This window comes from Mus caroli, unplaced genomic scaffold (genome assembly GCF_978045245.1).
Source record: "Mus caroli unplaced genomic scaffold, Mus_caroli_1 scaffold_10, whole genome shotgun sequence".
NCBI classification, from domain to species: Eukaryota; Metazoa; Chordata; class Mammalia; order Rodentia; family Muridae; genus Mus; species Mus caroli.
In genome coordinates, this window is record NW_028227265.1 from 59,723,925 (window position 1) to 59,751,547 (window position 27,623).

The 27,623-nt window shown below is 43.6% G+C and overlaps 1 protein-coding gene across 4 annotated transcripts; it reads left to right on the forward strand.

Moving 5' to 3' along the window:
- Positions 1-13,337: 13,337 nt before the first annotated feature.
- Positions 13,338-26,249, forward strand: LOC110299571 (uncharacterized). Of its 4 annotated transcripts, none has more exons than XM_021169283.3 (5): positions 13,338-13,555; positions 19,634-19,944; positions 22,158-22,284; positions 22,455-22,515; positions 22,940-26,249. In XM_021169283.3, the coding sequence occupies exons 2-5, from the start codon at positions 19,906-19,908 to the stop codon at positions 24,300-24,302; spliced, it is 1,590 nt and encodes a 529-aa protein (XP_021024942.1). In that variant the 5' UTR covers positions 13,338-13,555; positions 19,634-19,905; the 3' UTR covers positions 24,303-26,249. The 4 variants fall into 4 exon arrangements, with proteins under 4 accessions (XP_021024942.1, XP_029336686.1, XP_021024943.1 ...); XM_029480826.2 differs by lacking the exon at positions 13,338-13,555 and adding an exon at positions 13,679-14,039; XM_021169284.3 differs by lacking the exon at positions 13,338-13,555 and adding an exon at positions 13,679-13,938.
- The last annotated feature ends 1,374 nt before the right edge of the window (positions 26,250-27,623 follow it).

Sequence of the window (27,623 nt, forward strand, 5' to 3'; positions counted from 1 at the left end):
TCCAAAGAAACCAGGAATTTCCACTTCATATCCTCCTTTCTGTTTAAAAAATTGTCTTTTTCTCTAACATTAGCAATCTATGGGCTTGAGAGATGGCTCAGCGGTTAAGAGCACTGGCTGCTCTTCCAGAGGTCCTGAGTTCAATTCCCAGCAACCACATGGTTGTGGCTTACAACCATCTGTAATGGGATCTGATGCCCTCTTCTGGTGTGCAGGTGTATGTGCAGATAGAGCACTCATACATAAAATACATAAATAGATCTTTAAAAAAAGAATAAAACCGAAACAATCTACACACAATAGAAACAATTATAAGAACCACAAAACTAGAACATTAAATCACACCTTAAATAAACAGTTTATGTACAAGATAGTCAAACAACAGTCTAACAAAACAACCTTAAATTTATATCAATATATAATACTTCAAACAAAACAACTTTACATTTCTATCAGTATACAATAATTAAACAAAACAACTCTAAATTTCTATAAATATACAACAATTAAGCAAAGCAACATTAAGATTCCATCAAGAAACCATCACTAAACAAAACAACCCTAGATTTCTATTAATATACCATCATTAAACAAAACATTAAATTTCTATCACTATATAATAATTATACAAAACAACCTACCACCCTAAATAATAACAACCACAGCAACATCAAAGAACCAAAACCACCCATCGCAGCTTAAGGGAGAGGAATGACGGTTGCCTTATAATTGCTTCCTGCTGAATTGGGGTGAGGAATTCCTACCTGGGACCCAAGGGGAAAAACGGTTAATATGAAAAGAGCTAGGCGTAGCATTTGTTTTCTAGTCTTTGTGTTTATCCAGTCTGTGTTGTCTGTCTAGTCTATGTATTGCCCAGTCTTTGTGTGATCAATCATTTGGGCTAGCCCTTTGGAAGTTGGTTTTCATGCCTGCTTTGGAGAAATCGGTAACTGAGACAGTCTGTGAATCGCTTGGGCTATTTGCTTTGTGAAGACATCCATGTTCCAGGTGATAAGAGGTTTTCTCTGGTCAGATCTAATCTTTATAAGTTTTATTGGTAACCATATTTTTTCATTCCCTGTAGATACATAAGCATAACCGCTTCCCTATCTTAAAACTATTGCAGGTTTCCATTCTAATGTCAACACATCCTTATAGTATATCGGTTGGCTTAGTTCTTCAGGTTTTTTTTAATAACCCAGTGTCTCTCAGCTGCTGTTTTTCCTTTTTTACTTACCAACATCAAGAAAATTTAGAGTTAATGAAGCATTATTTAGTCTGTCCCTAAATAACGAACATTATTTAGTCTGTTAATAAGCATTATCTACTCTCCATTTTTGTTTAGTAAGCATCTATCTTTTAAAAAAAAGATTTATTTATTGTTATATGTAAGTGCACTGTAGCTGTCCTCAGACATACCAGGAGAGGAGAGGGTGTCAGGTCTTATTACGGATGGTTGTGAGCCACCATGTGGTTGCTGGAATTTGAACTCAGGACCTCTGGAAGAGCAGTCAGTGCTCTTAACTGCTGAGCCATCTCACCAGCCCAGTAAGCATCTATCTTAAGGCATGATTGGCTCTTTTTATAACTGCTTGTCCTGTGGGATTGTGTGGTATACCAGTAGCATGCTTTATATTATAATATGCAGAGAATTGTTTCATCTTATTGAATACATATATGGGGTCATTGTCAGTTTTAATTTGTGCAAGTATCCATATAATTGTCATTATTTCCAATAAGTGTGTAATTACATAACCAGCCTTTTTAGAACTTAAAGCAGTTGCCCATTGAAACCCTGAGTACTTGTCAATGGTATGCTGTATATACCTTTGTTTTCCAAGGTCTGCAAAATGGAACACATCCGTCTACCAGAGGTCATTTTTTTGGTACTCCTAGGGTTACTACAAGTAGGTAACAGAGTTTGGTTGAACAGAGAACACATTGGATATTTTTTAAATTATTTCTTTGGCTTGTCACCAAGTGGTGGAAAAAAATTTAAACCTTTTCCCTTTAGCATGATGTTTCTCATGAAATTTCAAGGCTTCAAACACATTTCCTATTAGAAATTGGTCAATGTCCTCATTTCCTTGAGCTGATGGATCAGGCAAACCTGTATGGACTGAATATGAGTAATACATAATGGATAGTGTCTACTTCTGATGGCCTGTTGCCATGGCAATCATATAACAGTTAATTCTGAGTTATCAGGCACAAATTCATCAGTCTCTATATGCAAAACAACTCTTTCTGCATATAAAGAATCAGTAATTATGTTAAGAGATTCAGGATAATTTAATCCATAGGATTGCATACAATTATGATTTTTGAACTGATGTATATGGACTTTTGATCACCTTGCTTATTTTATCTGACTTGTAATCTGCCATCTCATCTTGTTTGCATCAGTATAAAATGTTGGTGCCTCTGGAATTGGTGTTCTTTTTACTGTACATGGAAGAATACAATTAGTTCTATAAGCTCTATGTGTTTTCTTTTTGGACATTTGTTATTAATTTCACCCAAGTAGTTACGACAAGCTCTTTGTCAATCTTCATTGATCACTCATAATGACATAATCTCAGCATTTGTAAGAAGTACTACAATTTTGGCCAGATTTGTTCCTGAAAATTGAGATAGTCTTATTCTACCTTTTATACTTAATTCAGAAATTTTTTCTATATGTCTTCAATTTTTTACTTTGTTTATGAGCTAAGAAAGTCCATTTCATAATATTATCTTCTCTTTGCATAATGAGCCTAGTAGGAGAATGAGTTGAAGGCAAAATGACTAAAATACAATCAAGTTTAGGATCAATTTGATCCATATGTACATTTTTCAGTCTTTGTTCTACAAAAATTAACTCTCTTTCTTTGCTTCAGCTGCTAGACATCTTGGACTGTTTAAATTTGAATCTCCTTGTAATGTTTGAAACACATTGCTTAACTTAATCCAGTTGTAGACCTTAGTCAGTTAATATCTCCCATATTAATTTTTTAAAAGCGTTATGAGTTTGCAATTGGTCCCTATGCAGCTGTACCTTTTGCGGTTGAATTTTTGTTGACAGATTTTATAACCCAAATTCACTAAGTGAATCTCCTCTTTGTATTTTTTTTTCTGGAACAGTCTATTATCCCCAGCATCGAAGAATTCTCTGTGTTACTTTAAACATATTCTCTAAAACATCTTTGTTAGACTCAACCAACAAAATGTCATTCATATAATGATAAATGATAGATCAAGGAATTGCTTACAAATTATTTCTAATGGTTGTTGTACAAAATACTAACATAAAGTTGGACAATTTAACATTCCCCGTGGAAGTACCTTCCAGTGGTATCTCTATAGTGGATGACTATGGTTCAGGTTAGGTACTGAGAAAGCAAACCTTTCCCTACTTTTCTCATGCAAGAGAAATGAGGGAAAGAAACAATATTTCAAATCAATTATTATTATAGGCCATGAGTTTGGTAACAAGGAAGATAAAGGAAGTCCAGCCTGTAAAGGACCCATTGGTTGAATTACCTTATTAATTGCTCTTAAATTCATTATCATCCTCCATTTTCCTGATTTCATTTTTACAACAAACACGGAGGAATTCCATGGGCTGGTAGACTCTTCTATATGTTGAACCTCCATCTGCTCTTGTACCAGTTGTTCAAGTGCTTGCAATTTTTCTTTTGTTCTGGGTCACTGCTCTTGCCAGACAGGCCAGATTAATAGCCACTTTAGGGGCAAGGCTGTTGGTATGTCAACAGTGGCTTCTTTTATAAATTTGTAAACTCAATCTCTGCTGTGATGCCCTGCATGTGGATAACGGGCACTACTTGTGGTAGTTCTTGATCTCCTGTATCAATATCTTCTCCAGGCGCATCTACCATATCACCCCTAATTTCCTCATTTGCTGTCCCTGGAATTGTAGGAATATTAATTTGAATAACCCACATTTGTAAAAGATCTCTCCCCATAAATTTATGGGTATACCAGCCATATAAGGTCTCAACTTCCCCGTTTGCCTTTCTGGTCCCACACAGGTAATCCATCGGACACTTTGTCTTATTTGTGATAATTTACCAATTCCTATAAATTGTGTGTAAACCTTGTGAAGTGGCCAATCTGGATTTGAAGAGTTTTGGGAAAGTATAGTAAGATCAGCTCCTCTATCCACCAAACCTTCTAGGTCAACACCATTCATTCATACTATTAATTTGGTTCTCTGATCATTTAACCTCTGTTTGCCAGAGCACACATTCTCCAGTACTCCCAAATGCCCCTGTCCTTTCTACTGGAGTGACTTTGCCCTTGATGTAAGGAAACAACAACAGTTGAACAGTTCTGTCCCCTGCATCAATTTGCATCTCTTTTTTCATATTTGCCATGATTTTTATTTCTTCCTTGCTATCTCCATCTACTATATCTGGATGCACAATAAATCCTTGAGAAGTTAATCCATTTCTTCCTAAGAATATTTCCACTGTCCCTGAGGGTAAACCAGTGATAAACCACAAATACCAGTGGTTAACTTGTAACATTCAACGTTTGGGGATGATGTTAGAGGGTTGTCTATGGCCAGCTCCAAAGCTGCACTTCCTTCCATAGCATGTGTAATATCAGAAATACTCCATTTTGATTTTCTTGACTACTTGGTAGTACCTGACTGACCAAAGGAAAATGGCTCATATTGTTTGTTGCAGGACCGTGAGCTGACAGGCTCTTTGGTTTGTTTCCTGGTGGCAAGAGAGTACTTCTTTTTTTTTTTTTTTTTTTTTTTTTTTTTGGTTTTTCGAGACAGGGTTTCTCTGTGTAGCCCTGGCTGTCCTGGAACTCACTCTGTAGACCAGGCTGGCCTCGAACTCAGAAATCCACCTGCCTCTGCCTCCCGAGTGCTGGGATTAAAGGCGTGCGCCACCACGCCCGGCTAAGAGAGTACTTCTTATGCTTCTCTTAGACTGACAATCCTTAGACCAAAGTTTGCCCTTTGCACAGCAGCTATAATACACTGGAAGCCTTTGTGACTCCTAGCAACCATACCTTACTTGTTCTCTTCTATGAATACCTTATTCTCTAGAGCTAACATACTTGCTATTTTGAGCTCTGAATCTTCTAGCCTTACAATTTCTTTGGAAATGACCAAACTCACTACAATTAAAGCATTGAGCATTTTGATCCCTGAAATTGCGAGCTATGATTTGGCCTATGATATTGCTTTTGAGAACCAATACCAGTGTCTCCTTTATCCATTTATCTATCAGGGCTCCTCCTCTTTAACATGCTTTAGATCTAGCGTTTCTGTCTGACACCAGGTCAACTCATTATAAGCATGGCCACCATTGTTAGCAGGCATATGCTGAACTAAGACTGAGAAAGGTGAAGATGCCTGTGTAACCCCAAGCAAATCCTTTGGTGGTGCACTTGGCAGAACCTGTTGACACTGCACTGCATTCCTGCTCTTCCTTACCCCGTCTCCCTGAGGTGCTCTGGGTGCGTGGCAGTGAAAGTGTGTGGAGCATGGTGGGGTGGCAGTTTACCTTCCACCATAGTTTGCTTTCCCACTTTCATTGTGTGGTAAATTCCCAGTCTCAGACATCAGGCCTGAACTCTGCTGTTCTCCCTCTGGCTCCTTTTCTTCCCAAGCATTTCTACCTCTGATTGCCTCTAACCTCTACCTCTAACAGAAGAGGGTTGTCAGCTTTCCCCATACACCTTTTCAAAATAGTATACATGAAAACTAGGAAGCAAAACCAAAAAGCTTCCTCTGAAGCAAGGCAAGAAATCTGCCCAGCAGCAGCAGCAGCTGCTATCTTGGCAACCTCCTTAAATAACGTTGCTAACCCATCAAAACCTGCCTTTTCATCTAGTACATTAGAAGCAGAGTTCCCTATAATGCCTAAGCCATGCATTGGGAGCCACCGGTAGGCTTAGATTTCTCTTTCCTTTTCTTGTTTTTTTTTTTCCTGATTTTTTTTATTAGATATTTTCTTTTCTTTTTTGTCATAGAAATTGCTCTGTCTTTACAGTTGAAAACACTGCAGGCACTCTGTATATTTATTAAGTACAATCTTAAAACACACCACCAAGCTGGGCAGTGGTGGCACACGCCTTTAATCCCAGCACTTGGGAGGCAGAGGCAGGCAGATTTCTGAGTTCGAGGCCAGCCTGGTCTACAGAGTGAGTTCCAGGACAGCCAGGGCTACACAGAGAAACTCTGTCTCGAAAAACCAAAAACCAACCAACCAACCAACCAACCAACCAACCAAAAACCAAAAACACGCCACCAGTTCTAGGAAATGTAGCAAGCTAACCATAGCTGACATGTCTTGAGGTTTGTAATTTATGAAAAGGTTTGATCCAGCGTTGAAGGGAGAAAGTGTATTCCAAATCTTCTGTTTTACCTTCATTAGATATTCTATTCACGTGAAGGAACTGCATGCTGCTTGATATGTGTCTTTAGACGCCTCATCTCCAACCCCCCCCCCAAAAAAAAAATTTGTAGTTGGCTTACACAGCCTGTTGGACTCTCATCTGGAATGAGGCTTGTAGACTCTTTGTTGAAATTTAGTGTCACCAGTGGTTACCTGGGTCTTCAGGTAGAACTGCTTTGTATTTTCTGAGGAACCACCAGATTGTTTTCCATAGTGGTTGTACCAGCTTGCAATTCCCATCTGCAATGGAGTTGTTCCTGTTTTTCTACATCCTAATCAACATCTGATTCCCCCTGAATTTTTGATCTTAGACATCCTGATTCTTGTGAGCAGGAATCTCAGGGTCCTTTTGATTTACATGTTCCTGATGACAAAGGATATGGAACATTTCTTTTTTTTTTTTTTTTTTTTTTTCGAGACAGGGTTTCTCTGTATAGCTCTGGCTGTCCTGGAACTCACTTTGTAGACCAGGCTAGCCTCGAACTCAGAAATCCGCCTGCCTCTGCCTCCCGAGTGCTGGGATTAAAGGCGTGTGCCACCACGCCCGGCTCCATTTCTTTTTTTTTTTTTTTTTTTTGGTTTTTTTCGAGACAGGGTCTCTCTGTGTAGTCCTGGCTGTCCTGGCACTCACTTTGTAGACCAGGCTGGCCTTGAACTCAGAAATCCGCCTGCCTCTGCCTCCCGAGTGCTGGGATTAAAGGCGTGCGCCACCACGCCCGGCTCCATTTCTTTTTTTTTTAATTAGATTTTTTTAAATTACATTTTAAATGTTATCCCCTTTCCTAGTTTCCTCTCCGAAAATCCCCTATCCTCTCCCCTCTCCTCCTGCTTCCCAACCTATACACTCCCGCCTCCTGGCCCTGGCATTCCCCTATACTGGGGCATAGAACCTTCACAAGACCAAAGGCCTCTCCTCCCACTGATGAACGACTAGTCCATCCTTTGCTACATATGCAGCTAGAGACATGAGTAGATTGGTGGTTTAGTCCCAGGGAGCTCTGGAGGTACTGGTTAGTTCATATTGTTGTTCCTCCTATGGGGTTGCAAACCCCTTCAGCTCCTTGGGTACTTTCTCTAGCCCCTGAATTGGGGACCCTGTGCTTTGTCTAATGGATGAATATGAGCATCCACTTCTGTATTTGTCAAGCACTGGCAGAGCCTCTCAGGAGACAGCTTTTTCTTTCTTTTTTTCTTTTCTACATTTTAAAAAAGATTTATTTATTGTTATATGTAAGTACACTGTAGCTGTCTTCAGACACATCAGAAGAGGGTGTCAGGTCTCATTACGGGTGGTTGTGAGCCACCATGTGGTTGCTGGGATTTGAACTCAGGATCTTCAGAAAAGCAGTCAGTGCTCTTACCCTCTGAGCCATCTTGCCAGTCCAGGAGACAGCTTTATCAGGCTCCTGCCAGCAAAATCTTGTTGGCATCTGCAATAGTGTCTGGGTTTGGTGGTTGTTTATGGGATAGATCCCCAGGTGGGGCAGTCTCTGAATGGTCATTCCTTCAGTCTCTGCTCTGAACTTTGTCTCTGTAACTCCATGGGTATTTTGTTTCCCCTTCTAAGAAGGATCGAAGTATCCACACTTTGATCTTCCTTCTTGAGTTTTATGTGTTTTGCAAATTGTATCTTGTATATTCTGAGCTTCTGGCTTAGATTTTTCAAAACCTACTTTAATAAGGGTTCTTCAATGCTTTAAGCTTCCTTCTATCCCAGCACCCACCAGAGGTAGTGGAAAGGAAAGGTTAATAGGGCAAAGGGGGATGCCAACCTGTTTAGAAATAGTTCGTTTGGGCGATTCCAATCTTCTACAAAGTTGGGCTTTCTTAGCCAACATTTTGTAGCCTAGGGTGTAACTCTTAAAACAGTCACTCATTGGCCCTTTTAGGATGTACTTTCTCAGGAAACCTCTAATGGAAGGACTGGAAGTCTGCATTTACTGTCTTTAAATCCTTGGACAACCTGTTCCAGGTATGTTGCCTGCTGAAGCCTCCCACTGGGTCTCTGCCAGGTGGAGGCTAAAGAAAGCATCGTTCAGGTCCAAGACAGTGTTCATGTTTCTCTGGAAGAATCAGACTCATGAGGATCTGAGGTCTCAAGTTTCTTTGCAGTCACAAGAGGTAGATTCCAGGATGACTGGCATGGCACCAGGATGCCTGTCTCTTCAAGCCAGGAAATATAGTCTGCAAGTTCCGTATTTGTTTCCAGGGTCATTGCGTATTGTTTAATCTGGATGGAAGAAGCTGAACTGGTTAGTTGAACAATTATAGGTGTTTGGTGTTGGGCCAACCCTGGGGCATCTATTTCTGACAGAGGGTAAGAAATTTTGCTGGATATCTGTAAGTCTATATCTCATCATCAGAGAAGGTAATGGTGGATGTCAGTTTATGCAAAAGTTCTTGTCCCAACCAATCTTCTGTTATTAAATTCCCTTTAAGCTGCTTCCATCAACTTCAAACATTTCCAAATTTTATAACTTTTTCTAATAACTGGGGCTGACTGGGTGACAAAGAAAGTCTTTCTTTTAGTTTTGTTTATGTTTTTTTTTTTTTTTTTCTTCAAGCCAAGGTGTAGCCCTGGCTGTCATAGAACTTGCTCTGTAGAACAGGCTGGCCTCAAACTCACAGAGATCTATCTGCCTGCCTCTGTCTCCTTAGTGCTGGGATTAAAGGCGTGTGCCACCACCACTACCACCTGGCAAAGGAAGTCTTTTTAGAAGCTATCTTTAATCCTTTAAAAAGAACCTATTGAAAGTTTTCTAATGTTTCCTTGGTCAGTGTTGGACAGAAGGGGAAATCCCATTCTGTCTAGGTTGCATTGTCTGGCAGTGTTCCTCTTTCCCAGGCCAGGAGCACATTAAAAAGAACACTCTTCTAAGAGAATGGTGGTTTTTATGGTCATTGGTTAAAAAGGAGACATAAATCATAAAAGAGAGAGGAGTGGAACATTTTCTTTTCCTGCTCTGCATGGAGCCAAGCAGAGGGAATAGTTCCCTGATGGAAGTATATATAATTCACACATATATATAAATTCATACTGTGTATGAATGCATTGTCTGCATATATGTATGCACACCATGTTTGTGTCTAGCGTCTCTGGAGGTCAGAAGAGAGAGTAACATCCTCTGGAACTGGAGTTATGGCGGGTTGTAAACCATAATGTGGGTGCTGGGAACCAAACTTTGGTCCCTCTGGAGGAGTAGCCAGTGTTCTTAACCACTGACCCGTCTTTCCAGCTCCGTACATCTCAACTTTTGATATTTATATTAGATGGTTTTTTTTGTTTTGTTTTGGCTTGATCACCTGCCTTGTCCCAAATGTATTGTATTGACATTGCTATTGGGTTGCAGTCTATGTACCTCTACAGCCCATTAGTTTTTTTGTTTTTGTTTTTCAAGACAGGGTTTCTCTGTATAGCCCTGGCTGTCCTGGAACTCATTTTGTAGACCAGGCTGGCCTCGAACTCAGAAATCCGTCTGCCTCTGCCTCCCGAGTGCTGGAATTAAAGGCTTGTGCCACCACGCCCAGCTAGTATTTCTTTTATTAAATTAAGAGTGCTGGTGTTAACCAAAAAAAAAAAAAAAAAAAAAAAAAAAAAAAAAAAAAAAAAAAAAAAAAAAAAGCCGGGCGTGGTGGCGCACGCCTTTAATCCCAGCACTTGGGAGGCAGAGGCAGGCGGATTTCTGAGTTCGAGGCCAGCCTGGTCTACAAAGTGAGTTCCAGGACAGCCAAGGCTACACAGAGAAACCCTGTCTCGAAAAACCAAAAAAAAAAAAAAAAAAAGAGTGCTGGTGTTTTGTGTACATGTGCAGAATCCCAGTTTTCTCTTGAGAGATTGTTTTCTTTAATCACCACAATACGACTGTGTTTGTCTCTTCTAATGAATTCTCCTTAGAAGCCTTTCATCAGACCGTGTCTGCTTTCTCAGGAGTGTCTCCAGTGTCCTTTAAGCCCTTCTTCTGTATGCTGATGATTGTATCAGTTATGCCTGTGGTTTCAGAGGTGTGGTTTTGTTTGTTTGTTTTTGAGACAGTCTCACCATGCAACCCTGACTGTCTGAAAATTGCTATGTAGACCATAGAACTCAGAAATATGTAGACCATAGCTTCAAACTCAGAAAAATGCCTGCCCCTGCCACCAGAATGCTGGGATTAAATGTGTGTGACACCAATCCTGGCTTGTGTAATTACTTCTTAGCTATTGCTTGCCTTTTTGCTATTGTTTCCTGCAAGCTCTCTTTCCACCCCTTGGTTTCTCTATTCAGTGAAGAATTAATGTAGTGACAACTTCAGAATTTTGGTTTCTTTAAAAACACAGAAATATTATAAGAATGTGTTTTCATTTTAAACCCAGGAGTGGAGATATGGGACACTTCAGACTGTCCAAAGCAGCTGACTACGATTTGCCTCATGCTCTAGCAGTGGTATGGTACTGCCAGCTGCAGATCGTTTCTGCGATATTGTGTGATACTGTGATGTCTCTGTGACATTCGGAATTCTGAGAACTTTTCGGAGGTTGTATAAATGCTAGCTCCCCAGGAGGTGGAGCAGGTGGTTGTTGGTCATTTAGGGAGGTTGGTTTGTAATTGCTGTGGTCAAAGAAGAGACAAAAGGAAAGACATTAGATTTAGGGATTCATTGTCTCTCTCTCCCCCTTCCCTGCCTTCCTCCCTCTCTCTCCTAGTTAGTGATGGGGTGAAATGGGGTGGGGTGCGGGTAAAGGGTGGGAAAAGAAGAATCCACAAAGTAGCAAAGACCAGCTACAAATTACAGAATGAAGTTTGCAGTCTACATGCAGAAGATTTATTGCTCCAGACTGCCCAAAGCTATTTAGGGAGACCCTGTTTAAAAAACAAAAACAAAACAAAACCCCAACCCAAACCAAAAATCTTCCCTCAAAAAGCACACATTCACACAAAGCCACAGTCTCCTGTACAACAGGTGGGTGTGGCCCTACATGAATTTCAAGTGATTGGTTTTTCTTTTTTCTTTTTTTTTTTTAATTAGGTATTTTCCTCAATTACATTTCCAATGCTATCCAAAAAGTCCCCAATACACTCCCCCCCCATTCCCCACCCACCCACCCCCACCCCTTGGCCCTGGCATTCCCCTGTACTGGGGCATATAAAGTTGGCAAGTCCAATGGGCCTCTCTTTCCAGTGATGGCCGACTAGGCCATCTTTTGATACATATGCAGCTAGAGTCAAGAGCTCTGGGGTACTGGTTAGTTCATAATAATGTTCCACCTATGGGGTTGCAGTTCCCTTTAGCTCCTTGGGTACTTTCTCTAGCTCCTCCATTGGGGGCCCTGTGATCCATCCAATAGCTGACTGTGAGCATCCACTTCTGTGTTTGCTAGGCCCCGGCATTGTCGTGATTGGTTTTTCTGCATGTATGTATGTGCACCGTGTGCATGCCTCTTCTAGGGAGGTCAGAAGAGGATGTTGGATCCTGTAGGGCTAGAGTTACTGTGAGCCATTATGTGGGTGTTGGAAATCGAATCCAGATGCTATGGAAGAGCAGTCAGTGCTCTAAACTTTGGAACTATCTTTCCAGCCACCTCCCCCAAGTACACTTTATTCATACACATAGATTGTGGAGCAAAACTGCACAACTGCAAGACTGCATTTATCCTTCTAGAAATGGACCAGCCAACATACATTTAGCCAATTGGTTCATATTAAATTATATTAAAGACCTGACTGAATGAGACACGAATAAAATCTTTCAAGTTTCTATGAAGAAGGCTTTCAGATCCTACCTGGCCTTGTTAGTAGTGGCCTACAGCACAGAGTGCAAGAGGGAGTTAGCTCAGTCAAGCCTACCAGGTGGGTTGAGTGACCCTCAGTGGAATGGGGCTAGTGAGCGTGCATGTGTGCATGTGTGGTATATGTGTGAAGTTAGCCGTGTAGGTGCTTGAGATGAGAAATCCTCAGCCATGAGGCAGCGTCTCTTGGGCAAGAGTCTGGAATAAATCCTTGGATCCCAAGTGGATGAACTCCTAATCAGTTTGATTTGATCCAGAGCCACTCTCCTTAGCTATCTACTTATTTAAAAATTAGCTATCTCCTGTCTTCCCTCACTATTCTAGTGTGGTTTAGTCATTTCTGTGGCCTCATGGATATAGGCATCTTCAATGTGTAAGGCTCCCTCAAATACCTTCTGTTGACCTGGAGTAGTCTGTGATTGATACTGGAAGTTTTTCTGGAAGTATATCCGGAATTCCTGGTTCTTTGGCTTCCACCTCCTTTGTTGGGATTGCAGAAAAAGCAACACCACATTGGTCTTGGAATGGGTTCGCTTCTCTGCTTAAAAAGAAAAGGTGCAACTTGTTACAATTTGAGCAATCTTTGGCGTGACTTGCTGAAATTCCTGAAACCCGGAGGACATCAAGTCTTGTTTCGATGTGATAGGGGGTGGGTTGGGCCTTGGTCTAGCTGTGAGGCAAAGTGATCACTGCCTTGGGGATTGCACAAAAACAAGGCTTCCAAGAGGAAGAACCTTAAGTACCTACAGAGTGCAAGAAGACAAGCTGTGACAGTTCTGGGATGCACAAGAAAGTCCTGCTTCAATCAGATCGTCTTGAAGCAGACTTGCATGAACTTGGGTGAAAGCCAGAGTTGGGAAGGGCTGTGTGGTCCACGTCTTTTAATTTCAGTTCATCCACTTATGGGAGCTGTCATTCAGATTTCACTAGCCAATCAGGGCCCTGAGGGCAGGACATTCATTCACAAGGACCAAGCGAAGCTGTTCCTGTCACTCAAGCACTCGTAGGGCAGTGCTAGCCAATCAGAACCTTCAGGCCAGGCCACTCACTCAAGAGCGCCTAAAGGAACTGCTTCATCATTCAGGGCATGCTAGCCAATTAGAGCAATGGAATCGGTTCATCCACGCAGCTGCATCTAGGGAACTCCTGTCAATCAGACTTGTGGTGCAGCTCTAGCCAATCAAAGCTTCGGGGCAAGATGTCCAATCAAGAACACCAGACAGAGACGAGAGGTGGGTCCTATCTGTCGCCATGCTGCAGATTCTGTTCGGAGTCTTAAGCAGGCATCGCGTGGTCCCTTGAGCTGCGGTGTGATCGCCGCTGCCGGGAGCTGTAGGGGGAGCGCAGGCGAGCTCCGCAACCGCGCCATGGTGAGCGCGGGGCCGCTGTCCCCAGATGGGGAGGAGCGGTCGGCTGAGCCGCGTGAGCCGGGGTGATAGGTCCTTCCCGGGGCTGGGGGAGCGGTGGGACCGGCCGGCCGAGCGGACACCCTGTGCATTCCACGGGGCGACGTGGGCCCTGTCGCTGGCCAGTGCTTGTCTCGGAGGACTCTAATCACTTCCGCTTTTTTGGCCATGTCTGCGCAGAGCGCGGGGAGCGGAAGACTCCGCCTAATGAGGGGGTAGCTTCCGGGTTGGTGACGTCACCGCCCAGTGCTGGCGCCCTGTTTGGGCTTTTGGTGTCGCACTTATGACTGCTGTGTTCTCTGCGCTGTGGTCTAGACGTTGTGGGCTTCGTAGGTCTAGCATCAAGTGTGAGTTAATTTTGTGAAATTCTCCGAGTCTTTGTCCAAGAGTTTCTTTCGGATGGTGTCCCAGAAACAGTTCTAGAAAAGATTGTACTACTTTATCAAAGGTCAGCTTGTCTCCTAATTTAAAAAAAAAAAAAAAATTTTTTTTTTTTTTTTGTCGATCTGATTATTCTTCCTAAACAGTGTGTTGTCTTGTGTATTTGATTGGAAATGTTACGAGTGTGTTGTGGGTTCGTCTACATTGTGCTAACCATTTTGTTTTTTTTTTTTTTAAGTATTTACATAAAAATTCAGCAATGTCTTTTATGTTCCTGATAAGAACTTTTTAGCATTTTGTGGGAATTATCTTAAATCTGTAATTGAACCTGGGAACTGACATTTTTCTGATTGTGTCTTCTGGTCATGAGAATGTTGTATCAGAAACAGACAAACATGTTTGTGTATTTCCACAATGTCATAATTTACTGAATAGAAAGTAAAAAGGTGTCACGCCTCTGGTGGTAATCTGGCCAAGGCTATTTTTCCAAGATATTTTATATTTCCAAGATATTCTATCCAAGGTTCAATTTTCCCAAATCCTAATTATTAATATTTTTTCATATCACACGGTAAATATATAATTATATCCACATATGCTGTTTACACAACCAGCATAAGTTAAAGAGGCTGCAGCAGAGTTCAGAGGGTCCCAGAAGTTGGCGAAGAGAAATGCAAGCAGTGTTTCAGTTGATGAGAGAAATTAGAACACACGACTAGTGAACCACAGGGGGAGAGCTTTGAATGAAGCCCGAGGATGTCAGGTTTGAAAGTGGCTGTAGTGGTCTAGCTATGATTTGACAGGCAGACTGACATGAGGTGACCGGAACTCAGTTGAATTGAAGCTGCGTTCCTGACTAGATCCTTGGCTCACACAGGTATCGGGTGATAGGTTGGTTTCGGGCCGTGCCATCCTAGTGTTTGGTGTCCATCCCTTTCTGAGGCCAGGGGAGAGACATGCATCCTTTTGTATCCTATGTGTGGTGTTCCGCTTGCAACGCTTGTATGCCCAGTGCCTGCGGAAGCTAGCAGAGGACATCAGATCTCCTGTAGCTGTAGTTACATATGGTGCAAGCTGTCATGTGTACTCTGGGAATTGGACCTCTGAAATAGCGACTGTGTTCTTTTTTCATGATTTATTTATTTTATGTATATAGTACACTGTCTTCAGACACACCAGTAGAGGGCATCAGATCCCATTATAGATGACTGTGAGCCACCATGTGGTTGCTGGGAATTGAACTCAGGACCTCTGGAAGAGCAGTCAGTGCTCTTACCGCTGAGCCATCTCTCCAGATCAGCATCTATGTTCTTAACCATTGAACCGTACCACCTCTTTAGCCTGACTTTTCTTTAAATTAGTATGTGCTTTTGAGATAGAAATTGTGTAGGCAAGAATGACCTTGAACTCCTGGTTCTTTTGTCTCTATTTCCAAGTGCTGGAATTTCACATATAATTTCATGTAAGAGGCATGCACCGTGACACCTATCTGATGTTCTTTTTCCCTTTAACAGTTTCATACATGTATAACGACTACTGTAATGTCCCGCCCTCTGGTTTCCCTCTCATCCTCTTTGTCCTCTCCTGCTTACAGTTCCCTGTGAAATATCCATGTTTCCTGCCCCCTTCATCTCCTTTTTTGTTTTGAGAGCCACTGTTCTAACCAGGATCATCTGTGTGACTCCAGGTTCCAGCCCATCCATCCGAGCACCGTAGTGGGTACACAGTTGAAAACAACGCCTTTGTTTAGAATCCCTCGGTATCTGAATCACGATGGGCCCAGTCCTTTGTCAGGTCCGTTACAGCAATGCATTGCTGTTGTAAAGTGAGGTCATACAGAGCATTAGCTCTGCAGTGCTGAAAAATCAACATTTTACATCCCATCTCACTGTCTCTGGGCCTTACTCACCGTCTGAGCCTCATCTTTCACAGTGATCTCAGCGCCCCGGAAGTGGTGGTCTAAATGTCCTGACTAGCTGTGCATCTCCGCGTTTGCTGCGGAGGGGCTTCTCTACCTCAGACTGGGAGGAGCAGTTGTTAGTGGGTAGAAGCATTATTTAGAAGGTAGATGGGTGCCAGGACAGTTGAGCTAGAACAGTGGTGCTAAGTTTATCCCTCCAGCTGCAGATGTGGGTTTTGGGTTTGGTTTACTATGACAGGCATGGATTCTCTGAAGGAGTGAGCCTCAAGTCCAGTTAGAGAGCCGCCTGGTGTTATCCTCAGAACGGTTATATCACTATGGCACAGGTGGACACACCTTGCTTGGCAGGTTGGTTTTGTGTGTCCTGGAGGTCTGGGTAAGACATTCTGTGCCTGTCATTCCTCTCCCAGCAGCCTGCTTAGTGCCCAGAGCATCATGAAAGCCAGCCGACGGGGAGGAAGCTTTCAGCTCAGTGCCAGTTTGATTTCTTGCTGCATTGTAACCGGTGTGTGGGGCGTCTTCAGTAATAACAGCCAGTTCTGGAGGGCAGCCGTGAAGAACAGCCGAGCCTGTTAGGTCTCCCTGACCTAGAGCTGATAGGGAGGTGGTTCTTTCCTGCTCTGGAGTTACGGCTTGGTAACCATCGGCTTTCAGAAGCATCGTCCACTGTAGGATCTCTCCCTTCTTGTTTTTATTGTTGTCTTAACTTACACATGACCTCGCTGTAGCACTGCTGTGTACATGGACAGAGGACTCTATAGCCTGTTCCGGGAGATGCTTGTACAGTCATGTTCATTGTCATTCTTAATTTGTAATAACCAGGAAATAAAAACAGCCTACATGTCCAGCTGGTGCATAGATATTAAAAACGTGTATACATAAAAGGCTTCCATTCAGCTGTGGAAAAAAAACAAAATGATGAAATTTGCAGGCTAATGGATGAAACTAGATAAAAATGCTGAATCAGCTGAGAGTTTGAGCTGGGACAGTGAACACCCTGTGTCCCTCTCCCATAGGTGTTAGCGTCACACTCGTCCTTAGATTGCTGTGTCTTAACTTGCAGAGCTTGAAGAAGTAAGGAAAGGGCCACCAGGGAGCTGCTGTTAAGGATGGAGGAAATGGTAGCACAGATAACCAACAGGAAGACTCTGGGTGAGGAGTTTGAGCATGGGGGGTGCGGGGTGGGCTGTGAGGGGTGTACAGGAGAAAGGATGAGCATGGGGGGTGCAGGGTGGGCTGTGAGGGGTGTACAGGAGAAAGGATGAGCATGGGGGGTGCAGGGTGGGCTGTGAGGGGTGTACAGGAGAAAGGATGAGCATGGGGGGTGCAGGGTGGGCTGTGAGGGGTGTACAGGAGAAAGGATGAGCATGGGGGGCAGGGTGGGCTGTGAGGGGTGTACAGGAGAAAGGATGAGCATGGGGGGTGCAGGGTGGGCTGTGAGGGGTGTACAGGAGAAAGGATGAGCAAGGGGGTGCAGGGTGGGCTGTGAGGGGTGTACAGGAGAAAGGATGAGCATGGGGGTGCAGGGGGGCTGTGAGGGGTGTACAGGAGAAAGGATGAGCATGGGGGTGCAGGGGGGCTGTGAGGGGTGTACAGGAGAAAGGATGAGCATGGGGGTGCAGGGTGGGCTGTGAGGGGTATACAGGAGAAAGGATGAGCATGGGGGATTGGGGGGCTGTGAGGGGTGTACAGGAGAAAGGATGAGCATGGGGGTGCAGGGTGGGCTGTGAGGGGTGTACAGGAGAAAGGATGAGCATGGGGGTGCAGGGTGGGCTGTGAGGGGTGTACAGGAGAAAGGATGAGCATGGGGGTGCAGGGTGGGCTGTGAGGGGTGTACAGGAGAAAGGATGAGCATGGGGGTGCAGGGGGGCTGTGAGGGGTGTACAGGAGAAAGGATGAGCATGGGGGATTGGGGGGCTGTGAGGGGTGTACAGGAGAAAGGATGAGCATGGGGGTGCAGGGTGGGCTGTGAGGGGTGTACAGGAGAAAGGATGAGCATGGGGGTGCAGGGGGGCTGTGAGGGGTGTACAGGAGAAAGGATGAGCATGGGGGTGCAGGGTGGGCTGTGAGGGGTATACAGGAGAAAGGATGAGCATGGGGGATTGGGGGGCTGTGAGGGGTGTACAGGATAAAGGAACAAGAGTTCAGGAGGCTGAGGATGCTGAAAAGCCACACGGACACCTACGACGTCGTTAGCCAAGTGAAATTACTATAAGTTATTCTTGTTTGGATTTTTTGCTAGAGTTAATAAAACATTCTGATTTTCAGTATTTGTGAGGTTTCAATTTCAGCACACTGAATAATTTATCAATGTACTGTCTTTATTTTTAAATATTTATTTTTGTTTTCTGGAGATGGTCTTACTCTGTAGCCCAGGCTGACCTAAAATTTACAAGTTGCTCCTGCTGGCCTTGAACTTGGATCCCTACTGTCTGTTCCCTGAAGGCTGGACTGACAGGCCTGTGCCACCTTCAGAGTCACCCTTGCTACACTTCGGCAGCTTTCTATGTTTGTAACTCATAGTGATAATTGTTTTCATAATTAGAACATTTAGAATTTATTTTTGTGTTTGAGTATTTTGCTGCATGTATGTCTATGCCCTGTATGTGTTCGGTGCCCATGGAGGTCAGAGGAGGGTGTCAGAGTTCCAGATTGTTATGAGCCACCATGTGAGTGCTAGGAACAACCTGGTTTTTCTGCCAAGGCAGCCTAGTTCTTCCGTGAGGTTCTGTTGCTCCTTTGTCCAAAATTGGGTCTGTTTGGGTTTGTTCCTGGGTTTTCTGCTCGTATGAGCTGTTCATTGCTTATCAAACGAGAGTGCACTCTCATGATTGTGGTAATTTTATGGGGAATCTTAAAGTCCTGTATTGTCTCTGTGTGTGTGTGTGTGTGTTTCAAGAGTTGTGCTGAACATTCTTTTTTCTTATCCTTTCCAGTATCCCTTACAATCAGTTCTGGTTATAACATAGTCTGATTTTGAAGGCTGGGTTTATAGTGCAGATGGAACATGTGTAAAAACGTCCTCCACGTGCAGACCTCTTGTCCTCTATGGTGCTGACTTTTTTGTTTTTCTCTTCATTAGAAATGTTTGATTTTTGTCTAAAGACTTTATCCTCCCCCGTTTTTATTAATGTATGTACAGTGTAGAAGTGGCATTTGTACATCCAGTTCATTGCTCTCGTAGGAAAATGATGGTCTTTTGTATATCGATGTGTCATAAAAGTTTTCAGTAGTCCTTTTTTCGTTCCTTGGATTTTCTGTGTGGAAGTTGTCTTGTCACAGTTGTTCTGTGTGCGTTGTGTTGTCCCTCCCCCATCTCAGTGTTTCGGCAGTCCCCTTTTATTGCTATGCCCCTGCCCTAAGTATTAGTATTATCGTATAACTTTTCAGGATCTAACTTGTTGATCTGAGCCTTCTGAGCCCAGGGGCTTTAGCTGAGTGTGTGCAAGGATTGTGCCAGCGGTGTGGTGGGGAGGAAGGCCAAGGTTAGATGGGAAACCCAATAGTTAGAGAAAGTGCAGTTGCTGATGATGGCGCCTGAGACACATTTAGTCAGAGGTGAGCGGAGCATGAGAGGAGCCTGTGGGCGGAGACAGGCAGACCCGGAAGTTGTGAGGGTGTGTGCGTGTAGTTCTCAGTGGGCACACGTGTCCTGAACATGGCTGGTTGCTTGTGTGATGGCTGATCTTTACTGCAGACTTGAATGACTCTGGAACCAACTAAGAGGCCTGTCTCTGCAGGTCTGCCAGGAACTTTCAGGGAGGACTAACTGAGGTGAGAAGACCCTGTCACCATCGTAGAGAAGGTGGCACTTTGAGAAGTCCAAAGAAGGAGCAGTGTTCTTCCCTGCTTGCCTGCCTTCTTGCTGGTGAGTGCATCTGTCTTGCCACCGCTGCCACCGCTGCCACCACCACCGCCGTCATCCTTCCCTGGAGTCACTGGAGTCAGCTTCTTGGGCCTTCTGGTGTGGATTGAAGACCACTGAAGAAGCTGTCCCGTTGTCCTCTTCATCATGGAGGCAGCCATTGTTGGACTCTCCAGGCCTGATGAGGTAAGTCACTCTAACATGTACTCATCTCTGTTAATTCTTCCACCTCTCCTCTGCTGGAGAATCCTGATCTGTTCTATGTCCTCTTTTTCTTATGAACTCACCTGAAATATTTTTAATCGCCATTTTTTTTAAATAGTCTGCATATATAAGCCATGTAAGAAAAATACTTTCTTCATTTTCTTAACCATAAAAGGCCTAAAATAATGACTCAGAACCACCACATACTGTTATCAGAACTTAGGGAGTCCTGCCGTAGTTGCTAGATGTTACTGCAAAAATTAGGGTCTTTTCTTGGAGTTGTTAATCCTACTGGGTGACAGTAAGACCACGACGACAATTTTTGAGCCACATTTGAAGCAAACTTTATTAAATACTGGCCAGGATGATGGACACTGGCCAGGCATCAACTTATACTAGACAGGGTTCATAAAGGCAAACCCACAAGGTCATGCACGTCCTGCCTTGTCCACGCAGGGCAAACGTGCATCCTGCTGCCGTTTATACTGCTTACCTGTTATCTCCCACATCTGTGACCAAGCACATCCTGAGCAGTTGGGGCAGCCAACATCATTTATGGAAGTGAAAAACAGGTTTGTTACTATACACGAATAGCAGCCCCCAGCATTCCAGGCGTTACTTTTCCTTGGCTAGTGGCTTAGAGGGTTAGAGGCATTTCTGTTTTATGGATCTCTTAAGCACAGTAATTTAAACTTGGAACATAACTTTTGCCCTTGCAGGGTTTTTAGTCACATGAATTTAAGAATGAGCTGAGAGGAAAGCCTGAGAAAACTTTTTTTTTTTTTTCTTCCTGAGACAGGGTTTCTCTGTGTAGCCTTGGCTGTCCTGGAACTCACTCTGTAGACCAGGCTGGCCTCGAACTCAGAAATCCGCCTGCCTCTGTCTCCCAAGTGCTGGAATTAAAGGCGTGCACTACCACTGCCCAGCGTCTGAGAAAACTTTTATGAGAGCGTAAAAGAAAACCCCAGGGCAAGCAGGCATCAGTCTTGACATCTGCCTGGAGAATAGTCATGGAGAGGAAGAGAAAACCCCCATGCCTTTTGAGTTTAGCCAGCAGAGTTAGCCTCAGGAAGACAGGTATCCAGATGGCAGGGAGGGGGCCTGCAAAGAAAAATGGAAACAGCCCAAAGTACCAGAGAAAGCATTTCAAAGGCTCCAGCCTGCATCTCGAAGAAATAGAACAGAGTTCAAGGAAACGTGTTAAGTTTCATCCTAGTATGCAGAAAGGCAGAGAGAACTAAGAGCCTCTTGGCAGCTGCTCTGTACACAGAGAGGAGAGCGTGCTTCTGAGGGGCAAGCAAGCATTATTCTCATTAAAGGAATGATAATTTCTCCCATCCTTTAGCTAGCTTAAAGCTAGTTCAGCTTTCCCTAAGTTCAATCCCTTGGCCAAGCTATTGACCGAATCAACTGTCTTAAGGTTAGGCACAATGGCATGCCTCCGCCAGGGTTAGATTTTATCTGACTGGACGGAGCCAGCTTTCCCTTAATGGTGCTTCCAGTACTACATAACATTTCTTTCTGTGAAGAATCATTTGGCAACCAGAGCAAAGCAAGCACCTCTAATCTTTCTGACATTTCTGGCCTCCAAGCCAACATAGAACCAAGGACCCAAGGACATTTCAGCTTATTTCCCGGGACACAGAACAAGCTCCCCCCAGCCCCAAATCTCTAAACTGCTTGTACCATGCTTGTTGTTGTTGTTGTTTCCTGTTTCCTTCATTTCTCCCACTGAAGAGGTAGCCATAACTACCATTTTGTGATTTTTGGGCAACAGCTACTTGGAATCTTTGAGGTTGTCCAAAGTAAGGTTGCCCGATGTAGCAGTTGGTGTATCCCTTCTTGGACCCACATTTGTACAGCAGCCAGGTGTGTTTGAGGAAAAGAAGTCCTTTGCTGGAACTTTAAAAAAGAAATGAGGGAGGAATAAGGCTAAGAGTGGAGACAAGAAGTGAAATTGGAATCATTTGAGCAGAGGATAGATTCCATCCTGCCAGGAGCAGGCATGGTTTTTATGCAAAAGCATAACATTGGAAGACCCAGGCTGAATCGCCATCATGCTGCCTGCATTCAGTTTTGGAAGGGTCTATCTGATCGATTAGGTGTTTCTGAGTTTAGAAGTGGCCATACTGTCAGCTGTGGACAGATGTGTCTTTCTCACCCGCTCTTTCATATCCTAATCTGGAATGTTTTAGGGTTTGGTGAGCTTTGAGGATCTGGTTGTGCACTTCACCCAGGATGAGTGGGCTTTGCTGGCTCCTTCTCAGAAGACTCTCTACGGAGACGTGATGCTGGAGACCTTCAGGAACTTCACTGCCATAGGTGAGGATGTTTTCTTACCTCCACTCGTAAACTAGAGAATGAGGTTTCTGTCACTGAGTGTCACTCACTGCAAGTTGGATGTGGAAAGGGAAGAATCACGGTGATGAAACGAGGTGTAGTCACGATGCGCATTCTAATCACTTATCATACACTTCTGGACTGTGTTTAAGGATATGAATGGGAAGATGAGACAATTGAAGACCATTGTGAAGAGCCTGAAATAAATCTAAGGTAATTTGCATGCACAAGTGGAAGCAATCATCCCTTGAAGAAATTTTAGTGTGCCATGAAAATTGAACTAACAAAAGAAGCCCAATTTTAAATTTATTCATCAGTAGAAAAATTTTATCCCAAATGTGTACCTTTATGTGAGCTTGAAATCTTGCGTGGTCTTTGGTACTGGTTCTGGGACCCTGCATTAAGGAATGCTGCTCTTTTGATGGTGAGCTTATATGGTAGCAGGCTGTCCAAAGTGGTCTAATAAGCAAATAGTAACAAAAAAACCTGTCACTAATACGCTTGTCATTTCTCATAGTAGTTATATTTGTAGATACTGTATGATACTGAAGAGTGGTGGGACAGCCTTATCCATACACCAATGTCAATATGAGCAGCAGTGTGGAGACATTTTCACGTGTCCTTCATCTTTTAATAGGAACATCGTCACTCACTCTGAATACACACAGTATGAACGTGAGGAATATGAAGAGAAGCCACCTGATTCTAATTTTCTCAAAAGTGTTGAAGGCCTCGTGGAAACTAAGACTTCGAGTGGACCCTCTGTGTGTGAGGTATGTTTAAAGACCTTTGGACTGTACCACCTAACTTACAACGGACATCACAACTATGACTACAAGGAGCTCAGAGGAGGCCACACTGAAGAAAATGATTCTGAAGGTAACCAGTGTGAGAAAACTTCCGGTTCCCTTCAAAAAGAAGACAAAATTCATACTGGAAAAAAACTCTATGTGTGTCAAGAGTGTGGGAAAGCCTTTAGGTACCCCAGCGCCCTTCAGTTACATGAAAGAATCCATACTGGAGAAAAACCCTACGAGTGTAAAGACTGTGGGAAAGCCTTTAGAGGTCTTAGCGCCCTTCACTTACATGAAAGAATCCATACTGGAGAAAAACCCTACGAGTGTAAGCAGTGTGGGAGAGCCTTCACGTATCTCAGTGCTCTTCAGTTGCACGAAAGAATTCATACTGAGGAGAGGCCCTGTGAGTGTAAACAGTGTGGGAAAACCTTTAGATATAGCAGGGCCCTCAAATTACATGAAAGAATTCATACCGGAGAGAAGCCCTATGAATGTAAACAATGTGGGAAATTTTTCAGAAGTCACAGGACCCTTAAGTTACATAAAAGAATTCATACTGGAGAAAAACCCTATGAGTGTAAAGAATGTGGGAAAGCTTTTAGATGGCTTACTTCTCTGAAGTTACATGAAAAGATTCATACTGGAGAAAAACCGTATGAATGCCAAGAGTGTGGGAAAGCCTTCAGGTGTCAGGCTTCCTATCATAGACATAAAATAACTCATGGTGGAGAAACATTGTATGAATGTAAGGAGTGTGGTAAGTCCTTCATTTATCCCTCTTTACTTCAAGTGCATGAAAGAACTCACACTGGTGAAAAACCCTTTGAGTGTAAGCTCTGCGGTAAAGCCTTTAGGTGTCAGTCCTCGCTTCGACTGCACGAGAGAACACACACAGGAGAAAAACCCTATGAGTGTAAGCACTGTGGCAAAGCCTTTTCAAGTTACAATTACCTTCGATTTCATGAACGAAGCCACACTGGAGAGAAACCCTATGAATGTAAGGAGTGTGGTAAAACTTTCACACATCGCTCTTACCTTCGATCACACGAAAGAAGACATACTGGGGAGAAGCCATACCAGTGCGGACAGTGTGGCAGATCCTTCAGCCGGCATAGTTCCTTTAAGAGACATCAGTCTGTTCATGGAGAAAGCCCATATGAACAGTATCTAATTCCATTATCCCCATTTCCTTCAAAGGAATGAAAGAACAGATTGGTAACAAACCCTTTGAATGTAGTAAACAATGTAGCAAATTACCCCATCCACATAAAACAGGCAAAAACTCCCGACAAGGGGGAACCTTTTATCTGTAAACAGTGTGGCCGTAGCCTTCAGGGGTCACAGTGTCCTTCAAAGAAGGAATTCTTGCTGGGCAAAGTTTATGTTTGTTACCAATGTGGTAAGTGTCGATTGTCACATTTCCTTTCAGAGAAGTAAGTTAATTCATGTTGGGCAAATGCCCTATGAATGTATAAGATATGGTTAATCTTTTATTTATCTCTATTTGCCTTAAAATCATGAAAGAAATCATAGTGGTGAAAAAGCCCCACATGAATATAAACAATGTGGAAAGCCTTCAGGTGTCACAGGTCCTTTCACTAGCATGGATGAAATGTCATGTTGGAGAGAAAATGGGAATGTAAGGTATGTTAAGACCTTGAGATAGCATTGTTTCCCTAGATTCCTAGAATGAATTCCAACTGGAAAAATTTCCAAATGGAAACAGCTGTGAAGCCTTCACGGTCACAGTTGTTTAAGATGCTCATAGTGTTGGAAGGTGGGCAGTTCTGTGAGTGTAAGGAGCGTGGGGATTTAATGGTTGCTAGGAGATGGACATTTCCTTTGCAGTGGCTTCCCATGACTTGCCTGTACTCTTGTAAATACCCCAGATTAGACCCCGCTGTTCCTCAAGCCCACCTGGGTAGAATCATTCTTGGTCCCTGCCATCGATGCACGGTCTGGGAAGAGCAGACCTTCGTAAATGTCTTCAGGGTTTTAACGTTGTGTTTACATCCGTCTGAAACATGCAGCAGGGGTGAAGGCTGTGCCCTAACGTGCTGGGCTTCTGTTTCGGATGGGTGCTTCAGCTGTCAGCTTGACACAATCTGGTGTCACCTGGGAAAGGAGTCTCAATACTGACCTGAGTTAGGTTCGCCTTCACACAGCTGTGAGGGATTTTCTTACTAGGATTAATTGAGGTAGGAAGACCCATCCTGAATGCTGTCAGTGCTGTTTTATGGACTGAATAAAAAGGACAGAAGTAGCTGAGCACAGAGATTCCTTGCTGTCTGCCTTGGGACTTATGTCTACTGCTGTGTCAAGCTCCTGCCACTGAGACTGGCCCACAGTAATGGATTGTAACCTGAAACTATGAGCTGAAATAAACCCTTTCTTCCCTAAATTGCTTTGCCAGTGTATTTTATCACAGCCACAGGAATGAAGCGAAGACTGCCTGGATCTGCACAGAGCAGAGCCAGAGATGAGTTGTTTGACAGCAGCACTTGCCTTGTTTCTGACATGAGTGCTGGTGACAGTCCCTGAAGGGCTCTTTCTGAAGGTTCAGCATCCATGGCAGTAAGCCCTTTGCGGGTCTTTCCCAAAGTGAAGGTACTGCTGCACTGCCGGCCTTATCATCCCTACCAAGCAACTCCTGTGGACTGCAGCCACCTCTGTGAAAGATGAGGTAGAGCACATGTGGGGGCACTCCCCCTATGGCTGAAAAGCCTAGAGAATCCTACAGTCCTGAAAGATGCATGTGTGAGGCAGACTATGCCACAAGGTGCATGCTCCTTGTTGCAGGCAATGAGACATGAAACTGAGGCTGAGGTGTTGGCTAGCAGGTGCTTCCCCACATGTGTAGCAGTTGTAAGGAGATACATGCAGGTTCTCTGCTGTGTTAGCCTCAAATTGGCAGGGAAGGTACAGAAAAAGGAGGTGAAAGAGATGGCTTCTGGAAGGACGAGCAATTACAGGTTAAGTCTGTGTTAAGTAAGCCTTTCCTGAGATCCTAAACCTGGAACCCATGGGAAGAATTAAGGAGGAAGAGTGAGGTTAGCGAGATGTCACCCCTACAGTGTGACCCTAGTAGGAGTTAGAAGCTCATAATAGAACACAAACCAGCCCCTTCCCCACCAGGTGAGGTGAGGAGGTACACAGTAGGCCTTTAGCAGCCCCGGGGTGAGGATGAAGAGAGATTGGATGGTGCAGGGCTAAGGTAGTGTTTTCTATTTATAACATGGTCACAACATTTTTTAATGGCTTTTTTGGTTTTTCGAGGCAGGGTTTCTCTGTATAGTTCCTGGAACTCACTTTGTAGACCAGGCTGACCTTGAAATCCACCTGCCTCTGCTTCCCAAGTGCTGTGGGATTAAAGGCGTGTGCCACTACTGCCTGGCATTTAATGGCTTTAAAAAAAAAAAGATTGTTATTTATTTTTTAATTCATATGAGACACTGTAGCTGTCTTCAGACACACCAGAAGAGTGCATGGATCCCGCCACTGAGCCTGGCTTTTTTGAGCTTCTGAGACCTCACTGCCTCTAACCAAGCCACGCCCACTCCATAAGGCCACACCTACTAGTGCTACTCCCTATGGACTCTTGGGAGCCCTTTTTATTCAAACCATAAAGAGTCAAAGCTTTTTTAAAGGTTCTTATTTTATCTAGTTTAAAGAAAAATATAAACCGGGCGGTGGTGGCGCATGACTTTAATCCCAGCACTTGGGAGGCAGAGGCAGTCGGATTTCTTGAGTTCGAGGCCAGTCTGGTCTACAGAGTTAGTTCCAGGACAGCCAGGGCTACCCATAGAAACCCTGTCTCGAAAAACTCAAAAAAAAAAAAAAAAGAAAAATATACACATGGGTGGGTGTACATCATGTTTACATGTGCATGTGTTTATAGGGCTAATTCATATATGGCCATCTGTGAATCCTCGTTACTTTTCATTCACAGTGTAACTAAAATTAAGAATAGAGCCGGGCGTGGTGGCGCACGCCTTTAATCCCAGCACTCGGGAGGCAGAGGCAGGCGGATTTCTGAGTTCGAGGCCAGCCTGGTCTACAAAGTGAGCTCCAGGACAGCCAGAGCTATAAAGAGAAACCCTGTCTCGAAAAACCAAAAAAAAAAAAAAAAGAATAGCTAGACAAGCATTCAGAGGTTACTTGGTTAATTATTGTCTCAGCTCTCATACAGTATGTATTCTAAAAATATTCCCACTGCTTGGGCAAACCATGGCTCTTGGGTCCCTGCAATACCGCTCCACTCTCACGGATCATTGCTCTCAGCTGGGAGGGGATCCTCTAGGCTCTGCTGTTCCTAGGATGAGCAGGGGAAAAGACTGAAGCCTATGCTTTCAGCTTTCACAAAGTGATTGTCATTTCTGCTTTGTTCATCACCTGATTGAAAACTTAAATCTCAAGTCAGGTTTATTTAAAAACCTGCCCCTGCCAAGCTTTTAAGTGTCACATAACAGCCACAATGTAAAGTGTGATTTGTTGATACTAGTGTATAACTAATCTCTGTTCAAT

What these genes read in the sequence shown, in the direction of transcription:
- LOC110299571 (XM_021169283.3), top strand. Translation starts at nt 19,906, where the DNA reads ATGGAGGCAGCCATTGTTGGACTCTCCAGGCCTGATGAG. An exon ending in GACTCTCCAGGCCTGATGAG is followed by an intron (nt 19,945 to 22,157) that starts GTAAGTCACTCT and finishes GGAATGTTTTAG; the next exon opens with GGTTTGGTGAGCTTTGAGGA. An exon ending in GAGCCTGAAATAAATCTAAG is followed by an intron (nt 22,516 to 22,939) that starts GTAATTTGCATG and finishes ATCTTTTAATAG; the next exon opens with GAACATCGTCACTCACTCTG.